The 20,647-nt window shown below is 44.4% G+C and overlaps 1 protein-coding gene across 1 annotated transcript in view; it reads left to right on the top strand.

Moving 5' to 3' along the window:
• LOC126212776 (uncharacterized) overlaps positions 1-19,148 on the top strand; it is a 153,446-nt gene extending 134,298 nt beyond the window's left edge. The window contains exons 12-13 of the mRNA XM_049940181.1: positions 1,758-2,054; positions 19,113-19,148. Coding sequence (XP_049796138.1) covers positions 1,758-1,873 — 116 coding nt within the window. The 3' untranslated portion in view covers positions 1,874-2,054; positions 19,113-19,148. The remainder of the gene's footprint in view (positions 1-1,757; positions 2,055-19,112) is intronic.
• The last annotated feature ends 1,499 nt before the right edge of the window (positions 19,149-20,647 follow it).

Genomic DNA, 20,647 nt, shown 5'->3' with positions numbered 1-20,647 from the left:
ATTTGCCTCAGAGCGGGTGAGTGGTGGCCGCTCACCGCTTCCCCCACCCTCGGAACTCGCCCGCTCAACGCTCACCCCACCGTCCTCGACTCTAGCCAGAGCGTTGAGCAAAGCAACTCAGGTATCACTCTGGTCTCTGCGGTCTTAGCTCACGCAGCAGTACAGCTCGCGGCTTGACCAGCTTGACTAAGCGCCCCTGCATCGGAGTTCGTCTATTCTGGATATTGTTTTTCGTACTAATACCGATATCTATATTACATAATTATGTTATGTATACATCATTTGTTTTTATTTTATTTTTATTTGTTTAAACTGATCAGATGAGGTTCCTGACGACTCCTCTTACTATAGGATTTTTTATTATGGACACTCGAATTTACACTTTAATTACGAGCGAACCAATAAACGTATCGCAAAATGTGATACACCAATATTTTCCTTGTTTTATTCTGCATAAGGCTATATGCAGCACTTTGGTCTTAGAGTCAAATTTATATTTTTTTTCTAATTGTAGTACGGATTTTGCGATTTTGGGCGTCTTCGGAAGGAAATGTTCACTTTAAAAATATATGGCTTGGGATGTATTTGTACGAGGTTAATGAAATTTTAATACATTATAGCCAAATACATTGTTAATGTAAATCTCAAGTTACAACATTTTCCGATCACCCAAAAAACCACGATAGTGCAAAATAAATCGATAATCAAAAACTTTGTCATATCGTGGAAATTACAATAAACAATACAAAATTCTTACTCATTATCTGTGTTACTTCAAAATAGGATCAAATAAGATCAAAATAGAGGTATAGTACTGGAATAAACCAAGTTTAAAGGGCAATGTGCCTTCCATTTATTTTCTATTGTGAATGAGTGGTGAGTCATGAAAAAGACCTAGTTCATTTCAGGGAGTGAACAGTTCGGATCCGATCTCTGAAAAGAACAGTTTTGCCCATCTCTACTGTGAACAGCTTTGATACTGCCACTACTTCTACTGCCAGTGCCGAGCCGACAGAAGTGTGCCGATTGTTGAAACACAGCGACTGGCAGCTCGGCCGGTCAGCAGCGCCTCGTGAAGGCCCTATTCGGAGCAATGTTCTGCCAGCGGTGGCCCAGTAGGCGACTACTGTGGGAAACTTGGTTTGGGAGTGAGGGGGACGATGGAGAGTAACAGGTGCGAGCGAGTACACAGTTCCGTTAAGCGGTCGTTCGGGGGAGGGGGGGAGATTAGTGTTTAACGTCCCGTCGACAACGAGGTCATTAGAGACGGAGCACAAGCTCGGATTATGGAAGGATGGGGAAGGAAATCGGCCGTGCCCTTTCAAAGGAACCATCCCGGCATTTGCCTGAAGTGATCTAGGGAAATCACGGAAAACCTAAATCAGGATGGCCGGACGCGGGATTGAACCGTCGTCCTCCCGAATGCGAGTCCAGTGCCTAACCACTGCGCCACCTCGCTCGGTGGGTCGTTCGGTTGACCGTCGTTCGGATAATCGACGCTCTACTGTAATAGCATATGCAGAAGAACAGGGAAACATAGCAGCTGTGCAGCATTTCGACCCTCCACCGACAGAACAAACCGTTCACGATTGGCGGGCTAGTTAAGAAGAACGAAAAAGAGGATGACTAAATGTGCAAATAGAGGTATCGGAATACTGTAAATACTGTAAAAGATTTTACGTTCAGTGACTGTGAACATCCTTGCGGGTGCTCGGACGGCCTGCCCACCAAACGATTGCTGTGTTCGCCGGTTGCAGACCCGCAGTACGTGGACGTGTTCAACTTCGGCGGCTTCCGCGACTACCCGTGCGTGAAGCGGACGTTCTGCAGGCGGTGCGAGAAGCAGCCGTTTCTCGGGCCCCGGGAGCGGTGACGCCTCTGAGAGTGCCCGACGCCACCGCCAGCCCCACCCGCCATCTCCAGATCGCGCGACGCAGCCCCACCGTGTCGGAGCATCTCGAGCTGCCGGCTGCTGCCGACAGGTTGCAGTGCGGTCCCACGCCTCTCTCGACTGCCGTCACCGCCTGCCCGTACTGTGCCACGTGCGACCACAGGTCAGTACCTCGTAGTGTGACCGTGTCCTCCAAAACCTCACATGTCGGGTCACATTTTTATTAATCCACAAATGATTTGTGTCTTTTTATTAGCAAACCTGGCAATTCTTGACAATTGCTAAATATGTTTGGGAATTGGATGTACCGGGTGATCAGAAAGTCAGTATAAATTTGAAAACTGAATAAATCACGGAATAATGTACATCGAGAGTTAAAAATTGACACACGTGCTTGCAATGACGTGGGGTTTTATTAGAACCAACCGTATTGCTAGACGCGTGAAAGATCTCTTGCGCGCGTCGTTTGGTGACGATCGTGTGCTCAGCCGCCACTTTCGTCACGGTTGGCCTCCCAGGTCCCCAGACCTCAGTCCGTGCGATTATTGTCTGAAGTTGCAAGTGTATCGTGAACGACCGACATCTCTAGGGATGCTGAAAGACAACATCCGACGCCAATGCCTCACCGTAACTCCGCCTGCTGTTCGCAACATTATTCCTCGACTACAGCTATTGTTGAGGAATGGTGGTGGACATATTGAGAATTTCCTGTAAAGAACATCATCTTTGCTTTGTCTTACTTTGTTATGTTAATTATTGCTATTCTGATCAGACGAAGTGCCACCTGTCGGACTTTAGTATTTTTTGGTTCTAATTAAAACCTCATGTCATTCCAAGCATGTGTGTCAATTTCTACCTCTCTATCTACATTATTCTGTGATTTATTCAGTTTTTAAATTTTTACTGACTTTTTCATCACCTGGTATGTTCTACTCTTCTTTTTCCCCCTCCCCCCCCCCCCTCTCTCTCTCTCCTCCACTCCCCCTCACTTTGTCCATAAATGCTCACTATCTCTGTACATCACCTTTCCGCTATTCCCTGTACATCTCTTATCCCACACTGTCTCCATCCATCTCGTCCTCTTTCATCTCTCTGTCTATACCTTCCTCCTCCTTCTTCATATCTATTTCTTCCCCCTTCTTTGTCCTTTCCCCCCTCCCCCTCTCCATATCTATTTCTTCCCACTTCTTTGTCCCTTCCCCCCCTCCCCCTCTCCCTCTCTCCCCCCTCCCTCTCTCCCTCCCCCTCTCCCTCTCTCCCTGTCCCCCCTCCCCCCTCTCTCTCTCCCTCCCTCTCTCCCCCTCGCCCTCTCTCCCTTTCTCTCTCCCTTTCCCTCTCCTTCTCCCCCTCTCCCCTTCTCCCCCTTCCTCTTTCCATCTCTCCCTCTCTCCCCCTCCCTCTTTCCATCTCTCCCTCTCTCCCCCTCCCTCTTTCCATCTCTCCCTCTCTCCCCCTCCCTCTTTCCATCTCTCTCTCTCCCTCTTTCCATCTCTCCCTCTCCCTCTCTTCCCCACCCTCTCTCCCTCTCCCCCTCTCTCTCTCTGTCTCAGATCATATTTATTGTCATTGGAGACAGAACCTTGATTGGAAATATAAGTCAAAATGAACGGGTGAATCAGTTGGAATCATTGGTAGACATGGCACGAGAGAGACGTTTCCAGTTGCTGTAACTGTGAGGAAAGTACAGGGGGCGGCAGTCAAACCTGCATTTATTATTAGTGCGCGGAAGCATTGGAAGTAGTGGGGGGGCGAGTAACACAGGTCAGCACTGCGTTCCCTAACACAAAGCATTTTGGTAGCAATGGACCAGTCGATTAGGCAACAACAGCTGTTAGCAGTGAAAGCTTCCAACCAAAGCGGCAGCTATGTAGCCGTTCAGCGTTGTTTCCGGGTGCATTTTCAAAATAATAGTAATAGGCTGGTGCCTTTCGTTAACTCAATAAAAAGTCAAGTCGAAGACGTTGAAAACGTCAGTGAAACAACAAGGAAAAGAGGTCGCAGAGCGAAGACAGTGCGTACTCCCGAGAATGTGGAACGTGTAAGAATTGCTGTGGGAAGAAGCCCGCGGAGATCAGTGCGTGGACAGAATGTTGTGCTGGGAATTTCTGCGACTGTCCGAAGGACTGAGGTTAGACTTACATCACCACCCATACGTAATCCAAGTGGTTAACGCTTTGAATAATGACGACTTCGTGGTCCGACATCATTTCTGTGAAAGTCTTTTGCAAACGATTGAAGAAAACGAGGAGCTTGTTCGCAACCTCTGGATGAGTGATGTGGCGCATTTTCACCCCAATGGATATGTGAACAAACAGAACTTTAGATATTCGAGTAATCAGAACCCTCACCAACTCCATGAAAAACCCCTGCGGTCAACCAAGGTAACAGTTTGATATGCAGTGTCCTCAGTGGGAATAATAGTCCCTTATTTTTTTTATTTTTTTGTGAACAAAAGAGAACAATCTGTTACCGTGACTGCTGAGTGCTATTGAACCATGTTAAGGACATTCTTCGTACCTCAGCTTCGTCAGTATGCAGTGAATGATGAAACATTATTTCAACAATATGGAGCTACAATTCACACACCCCGCGTTGAGCATTAATGTCCTGAATGAAGTTTTTCCTAACTGGGTGATCACCAAGAATGGAGCAATTTCTTGCCCCCCCCCCCCCCCCCAAACTCCAGTGGCAGAAGCTTAAAGACAGGTTTACTATTTAAGTTTCAGGAGAATACTTTCTGGGAAGATCATGTTATTTACTCCCACATACGTCTCAGAAAGCTTTTGACAATGTTGACTGGAATACTCTCTTTCAAATTCTGAAGGCTGCAGGGGTAAAATACAGGGAGCGAAAGACTATTTACAATTTGTGCAGAAACCGGATGGCAGTTATAACAGTCGAGGGACATGAAAGGGAAACAGTGGTTGGGAAGGGAGTGAGACAGGGTTGTAGCCTTTCCCCGATCTCATTCAATCTGCATATTGAGCAAGCAGTAAAGGAAACAAAAGAAAAATTCGGAGTAGGTATTACAATCCATGGAGAAGAAATAAAAACTTTGAGGTTCGCCGATGACATTGTAATTCTGTCAGAGGCAGCAAAGGACTTGGAAGAGCAGTTGAACAGAATGGACATTGTCTTGAAAGGAGGATATAAGATGAACATCAACAAAAGCAAAACGAGGATAATGGAATGTAGTCGAATTAAGTCGGGCGATGCTGAGGGAATCAGATTAGGAAATGAGACGCTTAAAGTAGTAAAGGAGTTTTGCTATTTGGGGAGCAAAATAACTGATGATGGTCGAAGTAGAGAGGATATAAAATGTAGACTGGCAATGGCAAGGAAAGCGTTTCTGAAGAAGAGAAATTTGTTAACATCGAGTATAGATTTAAGTGTCAGGAAGTAGATTCTGAAAGTATTTGTATGGAGTGTAGCCATGTATGGAAGTGAAACATGGACGATAAATAGTTCGGACAAGAAGAGAATAGAAGCTTTCGAAATGTGGTGCTACAGAAGAATGCTGAAGTTTAGATGGGTAGATCACATAACTAATGAGGAGGTATTGAATAGAATTGGGGAGAAGAGAAGTTTCTGGCACAACTTGACTAGAAGAAGGGACCGGTTGGTAGGACATGTTCTGAGGCATCAAGGGATCACAAATTTAGCATTGGAGGGCAGCGTGGAGGGTAAAAATCGTAGAGGGAGACCAAGAGATGAATACACTAAGCAGATTCAGAAGGATGTAGGTTGCAGTAGGTACTGGGAGATGAAGAAGCTTGCACAGGATAGAGTAGCATGGAGAGCTGCATCAAACCATTCTCTGGACTGAAGACCACAACAACAACAACATCTATGAGAGCAACCGGTTTGAACTACTTCTTGTTTTTCTTTTGTTTCCTCCTCGTCATCTTCTGTGTTGTAGATTTCTATTAAATCTGATGAAGTTGACGGATATCGGCTACTCGACGCTTATAGGGTGCGTAAGGGATGCAGTATTCTCAGAATGCTGTAGAACAGTTCAAACAAATAACATTAGTAGTTTTTATTTTTATAAAGCAGTTGGCAATTCTTAACTTTGGAGTTACTACATTGTCACAAGTAACATGCAAACAGTAAGATTCTTTGCTATAGTTAAAGTCCAGACAAGTAACTGATAAGGATCCCAAGTACACTACTGGCCATTGAAATTGCTACACCACGAAGATGACGTGCTACAGATGCGAAATTTAACAGGCAGGAAGAAGATGCTGTGATACGCAAATGATTAGCTTTTCAGAGCATTGACACAAAGTTGGCGCCGGTGGCGACACCTACAACGTGCTGACATGAGGAAAGTTTCCAACCGATTTCTCATACACAAACAGCAGTTGACCGGCGTTGCCTGGTGAAACGTTGTTGTGATGCCTCGTGTAAGGAGGAGAAATGCGTACCATCACGTTTCCGACTTTGATAAAGGTCGGATTGTAGCCTTTTGCAATTGCGGTGTATCGTATCGCGACATTGCTGCTCGCATCGGTCGAGACCCAATGACTGTTAGCAGAATATGGAATCGGTGGGTTCAGGAGGGTAATACGGAACGCGGTGCTGGATTCCAACAGCCTCGTATCACTAGCAGTCGAGATGACAGGCATCTTATCCGCACGGCTATAACGGATCGTGCAGCCACGTCTCGATCCCTAACAGATGGGGACGTATGCAAGACAACAACCATCTGCACGAACAGTTCGACGACGTTTGCAGCAGCACGGACTATCAGCTCGGAGGCCGTGGCTGCGGTTACCCTTGACGATGCATCACAGACAGGATCGCCTGCGATGGTGTACTCCAAGACGAACCTGGGTGCACGAATGGCAAAATGTCATTTTTTTTTGATGAATCCAGGTTCTGGTTACAGCATCATGATGGTCGCATCCGTGTTTGGCAACATCGCGGTGAATGCACATTGCAAGCGTGTATTCGTCATCGCCATAGTGGCGTATCACCCGGCGTGATGGTATGGGGTGTCATCGGTTACACGTCTCGGTCACCTCTTGTTCGCATTGACGGGACTTTGAACAGTGGACGCTACATTTCAGATCTGTTACGACCCGTGGCTCTACCCTTCATTCGATCCCTGCGAAACCCAACATTTCAGCAGGATAATGCACGACCACATGTTGCAGGTCCTGTACGGGCCTTTTGGGTACAGAAAATGTTTGACTGCTGTCCTGGCCAGCACATTCTCCAGATCTCTGACCAATTGGAAACGTCTGGTCAAAGGTGGCCGAGCAAATGGCTCGTCACAATACGCCAGTCACTACTCTTGATGAATTGTGGTATCGTGTTGAAGCTGCATGGGCAGCTGTACCTGTACACCCATCCCAGCTTCGTTTGACTCAATGCCCAGGCGTGTCGAGGCTGTTATTACGGCCAGAGGTGGTTGTTCTGGGTATTGATTTCTCAGGGTCTATGCACCCAAATTGCGTGAAAATGTATACACATGTCAGTTGTACTATAATATATTTGTCCAATGAATACCCATTTATCATCTGCATTTCTTCTTGGTGTAGCAATTTTAATGGCCAGTAGTGTATTTGTGATTATGTATGTATTTACGTTCCTTTACTCCAGTACAGTAGGTGTTCACTTACTGTGTATTGTGTATCAATAGACTATTGCACTAATATGGAATATGAGTATTTTTTTTTTGCCCTAATATGGAATATGAGTATTTTTAGTTTAAATTTGTGTAGATATTATTCCTGTCTTTATTTGCTCTACATTTAAAGTCTTTTCCACCTCATGTTTATGAGAGCAACCTGTTTGAACTACTTCTTGTTTTTTCTTTTGTTTCCTCCTCCTCGTCTTCTGTGTTGTAGATTTCTATTAAATCTTTTAAAGTAGATGGATCTCGGCCACTCGACGCTTGTAGGGTACGTAAGGGATGCAGTGTTCTCGGAATGCTGTAGAACAATTCAAACAAATAACATTAGTACCAGAATGAGATTTTCACTCTGCAGCGGAGTGTGCGCTGTTACGAAACTTCCTGGCAGATTAAAATTGTGTGCAGGACTGAGACTCGAACTCGGGACTTTTGCCTTTTCGCGGGCAAGTGCTCCTCCATCTGAGCTACCCAAGCTTGCAGGAGAGCTTCTGTGAAGTTTGTAAGGTAGGAGACGAGGTACTGGCAAAGTAAAGCTGTGAGGACGGGGCGTGAGTCGTGCTTGGGTAACTCAGTTGGTAGAGCACTTGCCCGCGAAAGGCAAAGGTCCCGAGTTCGAGTCTCGGTCCAGCACACAGTTTTAATCTGCCAGGAATTTAAATAACACTATTGGTTTTATTTTTATATAGCAGTTGGAAATATTTAACTTTGGAGTTACATCATTGTTGCAAGTAACATGCAGACAGTAAGATTCTTCGCTATAGTCAAAGTCGAGGCAAGTAACTGATAAGGTTCACAAGTAGTTCTTCTTGTAGCACGCTCCAAAAAAAAAAAAAAAAAAAGTTCCACTAACATCAGTACGCTGAGGGGATGTACAGGGTGTTTCAAAAATGACCGTTATATTTGAAACGGCAATAAAAACTAAACGAGCAGCGATAGAAATACACCGTTTGTTGCAATATGCTCGGGACAACAGTACATTTTCAGGCGGACAAACTTTAGAAATTACAGTAGTTACAATTTTCAACAACAGATGGCGCTGCGGTCTGGGAAACTCTATAGTACGATATTTTCCACATATCCACCATGCGTAGCAATAATATGGCGTAGTCTCTGAATGAAATTACCCGAAACCTTTGACAACGTGTCTGGCGGAATGGCTTCACATGCAGATGAGATGTACTGCTTCAGCTGTTCAATTGTTTCTGGATTCTGGCGGTACACCTGGTCTTTCAAGTGTCCCCACAGAAAGAAGTCACAGGGGTTCATGTCTGGCGAATAGGGAGGCCAATCCACGCCGCCTCCTGTATGTTTCAGATAGCCCAAAGCAATCACACGATCATCGAAATATTCATTCAGGAAATTAAAGACGTCGGCCGTGCGATGTGGCTGGGCACCATCTTGCATAAACCACGAGGTGTTCGCAGTGTCGTCTAAGGCAGTTTGTACCGCCACAAATTCACGAAGAATGTCCAGATAGCGTGATGCAGTAATCGTTTCGGATCTGAAAAATGGGCCAATGATTCCTTTGGAAGAAATGGCGGCCCAGACCAGTACTTTTTGAGGATGCAGGGACGATGGGACTGCAACGTGGGGCTTTTCGGTTCCCCATATGCGCCAGTTCTGTTTATTGACGAAGCCGTCCAGGTAAAAATAAGCTTCGTCAGTAAACCAAATGCTGCCCACATGCATATCGCCGTCATCAATCCTGTGCACTATATCGTTAGCGAATGTCTCTCGTGCAGCAATGGTAGCGGCGCTGAGGGGTTGTCGCGTTTGAATTTTGTACGGATAGAGGTGTAAACTCTGGCGCACGAGACGATACGTGGACGTCGGCGTCATTTGGACCGCAGCTGCAACACGGCGAACGGAAACCCGAGGCCGCTGTCGGATCACCTGCTGCACTAGCTGCGCGTTGCCCTCTGCGGTTGCCGTACGCGGTCGCCCTACCTTTCCAGCACGTTCATCCGTCACGTTCCCAGTCCGTTGAAATTTTTCAAACAGATCCTTTATTGTATCGCTTTTCGGTCCTTTGGTTACATTAAACCTCCGTTGAAAACTTCGTCTTGTTGCAACAACACTATGTTCTAGGCGGTGGAATTCCAACACCAGAAAAATCCTCTGTTCTAAGGAATAAACCATGTTGTCCACAGCACACTTGCACGTTGTGAACAGCACACGCTTACAGCAGAAAGACGACGTACAGAATGGCGCACCCACAGACTGCGTTGTCTTCTATATCTTTCACATCACTTGCAGCGCCATCTGTTGTTGAAAATTGTAACTACTGTAATTTCGAAAGTTTGTCCGCCTGAAAATGTACTGTTGTCCCAAGCATATTGCAACAAACGGTGTATTTCTATCGCTGCTCGTTTAGTTTTTATTGCCGTTTCAAATATACCGGTCATTTTTTAAACACCCTGTTGCAGCCGAGACTGGAAGGAGAGGCGCTTGTCTTCATTTCTTGCAGGGGCAACCCCGGCACAGCTCGGTCCTTGCCAGCCATGCTATTGGCTGATGTTTCCTCACCACCGTCTCCGGTCTTCCGTTCGTCGTCTTCATTCCGGCACTTGTGGTTGTGCCGGAACAAAAGTGTAACTAGTTGACATAAAATCATCACTTCGAATCTAGTCATCCGGACTGCGTGGAACATTTTGGATTTGAATTAATTCAGCAATTGTTCCTGCATTTCCTCGAGCTTCAATGGCTGCAGGTGCGCCTCGTTCGTCACCTGCAAAGTGTGCTTTGCTGAAGCACTAGGTGACAGTTTCGGGCCTCATTTCTCGTGCTGCCAAATCGATCCAGTTTACTGCATCCACGAGAGAAACTGGCCACGTAATATCGGCTAAACTTTCAGCTTCTTCGACAGTAAGAGTAACAGACTGTGTCAATAACTGCCTGTAATGTCGACTTCGACATCTTACATCTACATCTACATTTATACTCCGCAAGCCACCCAACGGTGTGTGGCGGAGGGCACTTTACGTGCCACTGTCATTACCTCCCTTTCCTGTTCCAGTCGCGTATGGTTCGCGGGAAGAACGACTGTCTGAAAGCCTCCGTGCGCGCTCTAATCTCTCTAATTTTACATTCGTGATCTCCTCGGGAGGTATAAGTAGGGGGAAGCAATATATTCGATACCTCGTCCAGAAACGCACCCTCTCGAAACCTGGACAGCAAGCTACACCGCGATGCAGAGCGCCTCTCTTGCGGAGTCTGCCACTTGAGTTTGCTAAACATCTCCGTAACGCTATCACGGTTATCAAATAACCCTGTGACGAAACGTGCCGCTCTTCTTTGGATCTTCTCTATCTCCTCCGTCAACCCGACCTGGTACGGATCCCACACTGATGAGCAATACTCGAGTATAGGTCGAACGAGTGTTTTGTAAGCCACCTCCTTTGTTGATGGGCTACATTTTCTAAGGACTCTCCCAATGAATCTCAACCTGGTACCCGCCGAACCAACAATTAATTTTATATGATCGTTCCACTTCAAATCGTTCCGCACGCATACTCCCTGATATTTTACAGAAGTAACTGCTACCAGTGTTTGTTCCGCTGTCATATAATCGTACAATAAAGGATCCTTCTTTCTATGTATTCGCAATTCATTACATTTGTCTATGTTAAGGGTCAGTTGCCACTCCCTGCACGAAGTGCCTATCCGCTGCAGTTCTTCCTGCATTTCGCTACAATTTCCTAATGCTGCAACTTCTCTGTATACTACAGCATCATCCGCGAAAAGCCGCATGGAACTTCCGACACTATCTTCTAGGTCATTCATATATATTGTGAAAAGCAAACCTCCCATAACACTCCCCTGTGGCACGACAGAGGTTACTTTAACGTCTGTAGACGTCTCTCCATTGATAACAACATGCTGTGTTCTGTTTGCTAAAAACTCTTCAATCCAGCCACACAGCTGGTCTGATATTCCGTAGGCTCTTACTTTGTTTATCAGGCGACAGTGCGGAACTGTATCGAACGCCTTCCGGAAGTCAAGTCTTACTAGCCAAACTTAGCGGTCTAAATTTCTCACCGAATGCTGTGCAATGGTTTCGCTCGTACGTGACGTCTCGCACAGTGGCGGCAGGTAGTGTCAGGCGTTCCCCGAGGCTCAGTATTGGGTCCTATACTCTTCTCTCTGTATGTCAATGATGTGTCATCCGTTCTGACCTTTTGCAAATATCATATGTATGCTGATGACCTTCAGTTGTATCTAAGTGTGAAACCAGGCAATCTTAAGGAAGCTATTGAAAATTTCAGTACTGACCTCGATGCGCTGTCACAATGGACTCGCATTCGGGAGGACGACAGTTCAATCCCGCGTCCGGCCATCCAGATTTGGGTTTTCCGTGATTTCCGTAAATCGCTCCAGGCAAATGCCGGGATGGTTCCTTTGAAAGGGCACGGCCGACTTCCATCCCCGTCCTTCCCTAATCCGATGAGACCGGTGACCTCGGTGTTTGGTCTCTTTTCCCAACCAACCAACCACTGTCAGAATGGGCACAGGACATAGGACTAAAACTAAACCCATCTAAAACCCGAGCGGTACTTGTTGGTCACTCTAAGCTCATTAGCCCAAAACATCGGGAATCCGTACCATCTCTTATCCTAAATGGAACAAATATTAACTTCTCTCCCTCAGCAAAGAGTTTGGGAGTAATGATAGATGAAAATCTGAATTGGACAGAGCAAGTAACTGCAGTGTGCAAAAAAGCATCAGCATCCCTTCTTGTCGTACAAAAATATAAAAAACTCTTCCCTTTTGATCTGAAAAAGAAATTAATACAAAGGCTTATACTCCCAATCATTGATTACAGCGATATTATCCTACAAGGCCTCTCCCAGGAAAATTCGCGACGTCGGAAAATTCGCAACGTCTGGAACTGGTCACGAATGCCTGCGTCCGATATATCTGTGACGTTCGACTTTTTGATCACATTTGACCTGCATATGCAAAATTGTCCTGGCTGCGTGCAGACAAATGCATAGATTTCCGTACACAGTGGTTTTTCCATTTCAACTTACGTCCTTCCACACAACAGTAGAGTGAATATTGAATATTTCCTTGGCCATTTTTCCACAGGTGCACTTTTCACCTTATTATTTTTTTTTTTTATTCCGATTTTGGCCGTCTAGGGACCGTGTTAAACAACTATTTTTCAATGTACATTTCTCCTATTGCGCTCCTCCTCTTTTCTCTTCTGCCAGTATGTCTTCATCCTCTCTCTGTGCTGCTCCCTTCGTTCTTCTGTCCACCCTGTTCCTCCAGTTCTTCTCTTCTTCACTTCAAATCCTTCAAAATGTTGAATTTTGTCTCTCATTAAGTCTCTGTTGGTTATATCATCTTCTCCTATACCCATCTCCCCTAAGTCTGCTTTGACTTAGACCTTATATTGCTAGAGATTTTTCACGATAAAACAGTCCCGCTTTGTTGGCAGTGAATATGTCTTTCTGGTCGTATTTTGCAATTAGTTTGTGCAGCATTGTCTTCCATTGCACTGCACCTCTTTTGTTTCCCCACACCCTTCATTCCACACGATCTCGTGTCTAGCTCTGAAACTGTGCGGCCTTCCTGAGGAAGCCTTAAACTCCATATTCTGGAGCCCTTTAGTAACTTTCAGAGGCTCACTCTGTGATGTTCCAGCAAAGGTATGTTTTTTTTACCTGTGCACTTACATTCCCACACTGTCTTGTTAATTTCTTCATTTCGCATCATCTTTGTCTTTCTTTTCATTTGGCCATTTCCTTTCGTCCTGTATCTTACCCTTATTTCTCAAAGTTTCGTAAATTCATCTGTTACCAATTTGAAATGCAGCATTATTTGTGCACACTGAGTTTGTCTCTCTCACTCACCTCAATTAAATTAATCTTTTTGTTAAGTATTAGTGACATTCACGTTTTGTTTGACATCGTATTGTCACATAAAGTGTTCCAAGTAAACTGGAACTGGCAGAAAATAATGCACGTAGTGCATCTATGTGCAATGCTTGAACTTGGAGGGTAAATCGATTGTTTAACAGAACGACTGTCACTTCTGTTACATAAGAGCATTGTCAGGGCTGTTACATCTTCGTGTGAAAAGTAGCATCCTTGTATTGAGATGAATAACTGAGGGATATTTTAATACAGTAGAACTGTATAAGCTGCATTTCTGCTTTATACAGTGAATTATTAATTATTTCTACAAATTTCCATTCCCACATGCCACTTTATATACAAAAAATTGCCATACAGAAATGTGTTGAATGTGTCAGGACTGAAATATTTTGCACAGTTTAGCTGTATTTCCAAATTACACACTTTCTGCCTTGATCAAGTTTTACTGTAATTTTTATTGTATTTGTTGGTATGTAACATAAGTGTAAAAGCAGGGGCTTTCCTTAGAAATAGTGTTAACTTGTAATGTGGTTATAACACCAGTTTTGCTCTAGGCAATCTGTTAGGTCAGTACACTACAAAATTAGTTTTAGACATTTTTATTCCCTTGCTATTGTAGAACATTAACAAATATGTTCTTTCATAATGCATTGTAAGTGAAGTAGTGAATGAATTATTTAATTAATTAGTTCTTGCGTATTCAGTGTTGTCCACAAATACAGGGTGTTACGAAAAGGTACGGCCAAACTTTCAGGAAACATTCCTCACACACAAAGAAGGAAAATATGTTATGTGGACATGTGTCGTGGAAACGCTTACTTTCCATGTTAGAGCTCATTTTATTACTTCTCTTCAAATCACATTAATCGTGGAATGGAAACACACAGCAACAGAATGTACCAGCGTGACTTCAAACACTTTGTTACAGGAAATGTTCAAAATGTCCTCCGTTAGCGAGGATACGTGCATCCACCCTCCGTCGCACGGAATCCCTGATGCGCTGATGCAGCCCTGGAGAATGGCGTATTGTATCACATCCGTCCACAATACGAGCACGAAGAGTCTCTACATTTGGTACCGGGGTTGCGTAGACGAGAGCTTTCAAATGCCCCCATCAATGAAAGTCGAGAGGGTTGAGGTCAGGAGAGCGTGGAGGCCACAGAATTGGTCCGCCTCTACCAATCCGTCGGTCACCGAATCTGTTGTTGAGAAGCGTACGAACACTTGGACTGAAATGTGCAGGAGCTCCATCGTGCACGAACCACATGTTGTGTCGTACTTGTAAAGGCACATGTTCTAGCAGCACAGGTAGAGTATCCCGTATGAAATCGTGATAACGTGCTCCATTGAGTGTAGGTGGAAAACCACGTTCGTGATGAACACTAACCTGTCATTGCTACGTACTGATGTGCTCGATGCTAGTACTGTAGAGCAATGAGTCGCATGTCAACACAAGCACCGAAGTCAACATTACCTTCCTTCAATTGGGCCAACTGGCGGTGAATCGAGGAAGTACAGTACATACTGACGAAACTAAAATGAGCTCTGACATGGAAATTAAGCGTTTCCGGACACGTGTCCACATAACATCTTTTCTGTATTTGTGTGTGAAGAATGTTTTCTGAAAGTTTGGCCGTACCTTTTTGTAACACCCTGTATATATTAAGCATAGGGAGCTGTCTAAACACTCATCATTCCACACAGCATAATTCAGCTGTATTTACTGTGCCAGAAGTTTTTGTGATGAATTCACACGTGTACAACCAGCTATTGATGACATTAGGACAGGGTCGGTCAATGTAAAAAACACAAATTTACATTTTAGCAAAGCAATCATCTCAGGTGTTACTTAAAGCTGTTTACTGTGCGAGTGAAATCTGAGTTTCCGTCTCTCTCACAAAGCTGAATTCAAATCCATATCAAACTGCTGTGATCTACATTTTCCACGTACATTTGGAGTCACTGAAGTGAAATATTTTACTATTCTGTAGTAAAGTCAATTCCATTTTTTTTTTTTTTTCGAGTGTGTCTCTTGCAGTAAAATTTCTTTTCTGTGTGTAAATGTGTTATAATAACGTTTTTGTAGTTTGGTGAAGTAACTAAATCTTCATTTTTCATGTCCATACTGAGATGTGTCTTCATCAGTTCAAAAAGTCTCTCCGCAGTGCCGTATGATTGTTCGCCTGCCTGGGTTACTTCCCTTCAAGTGGACTCTGCCGACATTCCACTGTTTCGTTTATCTCAGCCAGCGTCAGTAGTATCTTTGGTGTGTGGCGTTACGTGTTGACGTGAACGTTTAAGTTTAGTTCCTTCGCTCGTTTGTTTCGTTTTCGTCACTGTTAAAATGCCAACCATTGAAGAACATGTGTTTTTAGTCGAACTAGTGTTCAAAGCTAGCCGTACATACACAGTTTCGGTTCGTCAAACGTTTAATTCAGTTTTCCCGGAGACAACACTCCCACATTGCGATACTGTGCGAGGTTTGATTAACAAATTTCGAAATACGGGTTCAGCGACAGATGTACCGAGAAGTGATCGTCCTAGCGTTTTGTCCGAGGATAAACTACTCGATATTTGCGATGAAATGTCCATGAGTCCGAACAAGTCAGTAAGAAAACTTGCCCTGGAAATTGACTTTAGTGTCAGAACGGCCCACACAGCTGTAAGGAAAAAAAATCAGAATTTTTCCCATACAAAGTGACAGTCGTGCAAGAACTGAAAAATACTGATCATAGCAAGAGACTGCATTATTGTCAACGGTTAAAAAATTTCGTTCAACAAAATGGAAGGGATACTCTCAATAAAACGTTTTTCACTGGTGAGGTGTGGTTTCATTTATCCGGGTACATGAACTCGCAAATTTCTCGTATGTGGAGTACTGCAAATCTATTGTATATTCCTGAGGAACCACTTCATTCTGTGAAAATAGGAGTTTGGATTGCAATTTCTAGATGTCGGATTGTGGGTCCCATATTTTTCAATGAAACAATAAACGCACTACGATACTGCAGTGATATTCTGTACCCATTCATAGGAGAACTTGTGTTAAGTGAAATACTGAACGGTTATTTCCAACAAGGTGGTGCAACCGCGCATACAGCTCATGTTTCAATGTCACTGCTTGCCGATGTTTTTGGTGATCACATAATTTCACAGGCACATTAACCTCCATGATCGTCTGCCCGAACACCACCTGGCTTTTTCTTCTGGGGTGCAGCGAAAGCAAATGTCTATAAAAACCACCCAAAATCCATTGACGAATCGAAAACTGCAATATCCACTATCACTGCTTTTGTTACAGAAGAAATGTTACAGCTTGTGTTTGGAAACACGATTAGATGAACTGAATTGTGTTGTAACGGTACTTTGACTACCGCGCCTCCGCCAATACAAAGATATGATTTACGATCGCGCATGCGGAAGAACGTTGCGCCAGCGACCGATTTTTATAATTTTTTTTTTACTGTTGCGTAGGTGTTTGTTTTTAACAACGAATTGATTACTCCTCTCTCTCTCTCTCTCTCTCTCTCTCTCTCTCTTGTCTTCATACAAAAGACGTGTATTTTTCGGCGCTGTGTTAAATATGCTTTTAAGTGGAAATTAAAACTATATTACGAAACAAAGTTATTTCAATAGTGATTCGAAATGGTTATTGCAAAATGTATAAATTAATCCTGACAGTGACAACTTAAAGAAATTTTCAACAGACGGAAAACAATGAAAACAGGTCATTCCACGAGAAAATTAAGAAGACAGCCACAAAGACTATATTATAATTAATACTACTTTTCTAACAGACTTATAAGGCAAATTTCAACTTATTTCTGATGCTATTTTCGTACAGTCGCTTTTTGTAGGGTTGCCGACCCGGTCTGCCATGCACGGTCAAATTACAGCACTGTCTCAATCAGTAATACGAAGTCCGCCTTATCCGCAACTTATTCCATCAAAATTCAAAACCCAATCAGATTTTCTATTTTATACACTCCTGGAAATTGAAATAAGAACACCGTGAATTCATTGTCCCAGGAAGGGGAAACTTTATTGACACATTCCTGGGGTCAGATACATCACATGATCACACTGACAGAACCACAGGCACATAGACACAGGCAACAGAGCATGCACAATGTCGGCACTAGTACAGTGTATATCCACCTTTCGCAGCAATGCAGGCTGCTATTCTCCCATGGAGACGATCGTGGAGATGCTGGATGTAGTCCTGTGGAACGGCTTGCCATGCCATTTCCACCTGGCGCCTCAGTTGGACCAGCGTTCGTGCTGGACGTGCAGACCGCGTGAGACGACGCTTCATCCAGTCCCAAACACGCTCAATGGGGGACAGATCCGGAGATCTTGCTGGCCAGGGTAGTTGACTTACACCTTCTAGAGCACGTTGGGTGGCACGGGATACATGCGGACGTGCATTGTCCTGTTGGAACAGCAAGTTCCCTTGCCGGTCTAGGAATGGTAGAACGATGGGTTCGATGACGGTTTGGATGTACCGTGCACTATTCAGTGTCCCCTCGACGATCACCAGTGGTGTACGGCCAGTGTAGGAGATCGCTCCCCACACCACGATGGCGGGTGTTGGCCCTGTGTGCCTCGGTCGTATGCAGTCCTGATTGTGGCGCTCACCTGCACGGCGCCAAACACGCATACGACCATCATTGGCACCGAGGCAGAAGCGACTCTCATCGCTGAAGACGACACGTCTCCATTCGTCCCTCCATTCACGCCTGTCGCGACACCACTGGAGGCGGGCTGCACGATGTTGGGCCGTGAGCGGAAGACGGCCTAACGGTGTGCGGGACCGTAGCCCAGCTTCACGGAGACGGTTGCGAATGGTCCTCGCCGATACCCCAGGAGCAACAGTGTCCCTAATTTGCTGGGAAGTGGCGGTGCGGTCCCCTACGGCACTGCGTAGGATCCTACGGTCTCGGCGTGCATCCGTGCGTCGCTGCGGTCCGGTCCCAGGTCGACGGGCACGTGCACCTTCCGCCGACCACTGGCGACAACATCGATGTACTGTGGAGACCTCACGCCCCACGTGTTGAGCAATTCGGCAGTACGTCCACCCGGCCTCCCGCATGCCCACTATACGCCCTCACTCAAAGTCCGTCAACTGCACATACGGTTCACGTCCACGCTGTCGCGGCATGCTACCAGTGTTAAAGACTGCGATGGAGCTACGTATGCCACGGCAAACTGGCTGACACTGACGGCGGCGGTGCACAAATGCTGCGCAGCTAGGGCCATTCGACGGCCAACACCGCGGTTCCTGGTGTGTCCGCTGTGCCGTGCGTGTGATCATTGCTTGTACAGCCCTCTCGCAGTGTCCGGAGCAAGTATGGTGGGTCTGACACACCGGTGTCAATGTGTTCTTTTTTCCGTTTGCAGGAGTGTAGTTTGACAGCAGAACCACGAGGAATGGAAACACTACAGTGTATTCAACAACAGGGGGGACACTTTCAACATTCAGTGTGAAAATTTGTAACTAAAAATGAATATTCAATAAATTAATAACTTGTATTTCATCGAGTTTCATTTTTGTATAGTCACTGCGGCATACGGCACACGCCACTAACAATCGTACGGCACTGCGGTGAGACTTTTTGAACACCCTGTATCCTCTTGACCAATTTTTTGTCTTTTTTTTTCCCCTTCTGTATTTGTTTGATGATTTTAATGCTTGCAGGTCTACCCAAATTTCTGACGGGTACAACAGTGCTCCATTTGAAGAAAGTAATCATGATGTGCTGATGGAGCAGGAGGAGGAAATACAGTTCATCAGTTGTAGTCTTCGAACACAAGAAATTGTGACACAAGAGAATAGTTCGTTCTGCAGTGCAGATAGTGTGGGTGCGATGGACCGGAACTTTCCTGTCTTGACTTGCAGTTCGTACATACAGAGCTTTACATCAAAATACAGCCTCATAATGCATTTCTTCATTCATATTGATACTGTAGAACTACAATCACATGCTTATAGATGCTGTGGTGAAGTGTCTCTCTCTGATTTCGTGCTGAATAAGCATTTGAATATGAAATACAGTGACATGACCCTGCATGCTCATTTGGTGACAGTAGGAAGGTGTGTATTTTATTTTTTATTTACACATTGTAACATGCCGGGCTGTATCCTTGTATTAGTGCCTCTTACTAGTTCACGTCACAACCGGATGTACCGGTATTGAAACTTCCTTACCGAGTAGATAGTGTGCAGTGTTCTCAACTTACCTTGCTTTGTTTATTCAATATTGTCTTCCCGGTAGCTGCGTCCGTCTCACCTAAATCACACTGAAATTAAGAAGCCAGGATCCTAGATTAAGTTTTCCAAAATAAAAAGTCAAGACCGTATTCATTGTTGAACATTTATGCCAACCACAGTGCAATTTATTTGTTATCACTCGCGCACACAATATTCATGTGACCAGGCCTCTTACACTTAATCGTCACAATACGTAGGTCAAAAACTTCCAGTCTTTAACAAAGTTCACAATTACAATTACCGAAAAATTAACCAACTTGCCGCACTTTTGCTCCAAGAGAGTCTGACCGAGAACTAACTGAGAACTGCACCAGCTCAGACCTTATATAGACGAGTGTTTCAATATTTGACTATTTCTGTTAATATATTACAGTTTATAATTTCCCAGGGTTAAAATGATCCTTTCTAACTGGTTTTGAAGTTGACTATTGGGTTTTATTATTTAAATAACCTGAGTGAGCTATATCAATTTAAATACGCGGTACTAACTTATGCATCTGCCGTCTCAATTGCCGACTTATAACCACGGCAGCCCTTTTGAACAATAATGTTTACATATTCAAATTTACTTAATTCTTAATTAATGCACTTACAAAGTTGAGACTGGAGTTATGTTACGTAGAAAAATAAAGGTAGCAAAAGTATCGAAACAGATCTCGGAATTATTTGGTAGTTTGATCACAATTGGCTACAGATTTTAAGTCTTAATATCTATTTAACTAATAGACTTTAGGTTAATTTAAACACTTTGCTGGAGTCAGTAAAATTTAGGCTTTCTTTTGGATGCAGTCTTACAGCTGAATTTGATCTATTAGCTCACTCGAATTTTATTTAATATGTATTGCACAGTATATGTCATTGTCCATAACTCTTAATAGTATGCATTTCCAATAAAACTGATTAGCTCATTACTTTCAGGATAGATATTAGAATGTACTGAAATAATAGATTTTACTAGGGGA

Source organism: Schistocerca nitens, chromosome 11 (genome assembly GCF_023898315.1).
Source record: "Schistocerca nitens isolate TAMUIC-IGC-003100 chromosome 11, iqSchNite1.1, whole genome shotgun sequence".
Taxonomy (NCBI): domain Eukaryota; kingdom Metazoa; phylum Arthropoda; class Insecta; order Orthoptera; family Acrididae; genus Schistocerca; species Schistocerca nitens.
Note: the sequence above shows the minus strand (reverse complement) of the source record. Positions and strands in the feature narration are given on the sequence as shown.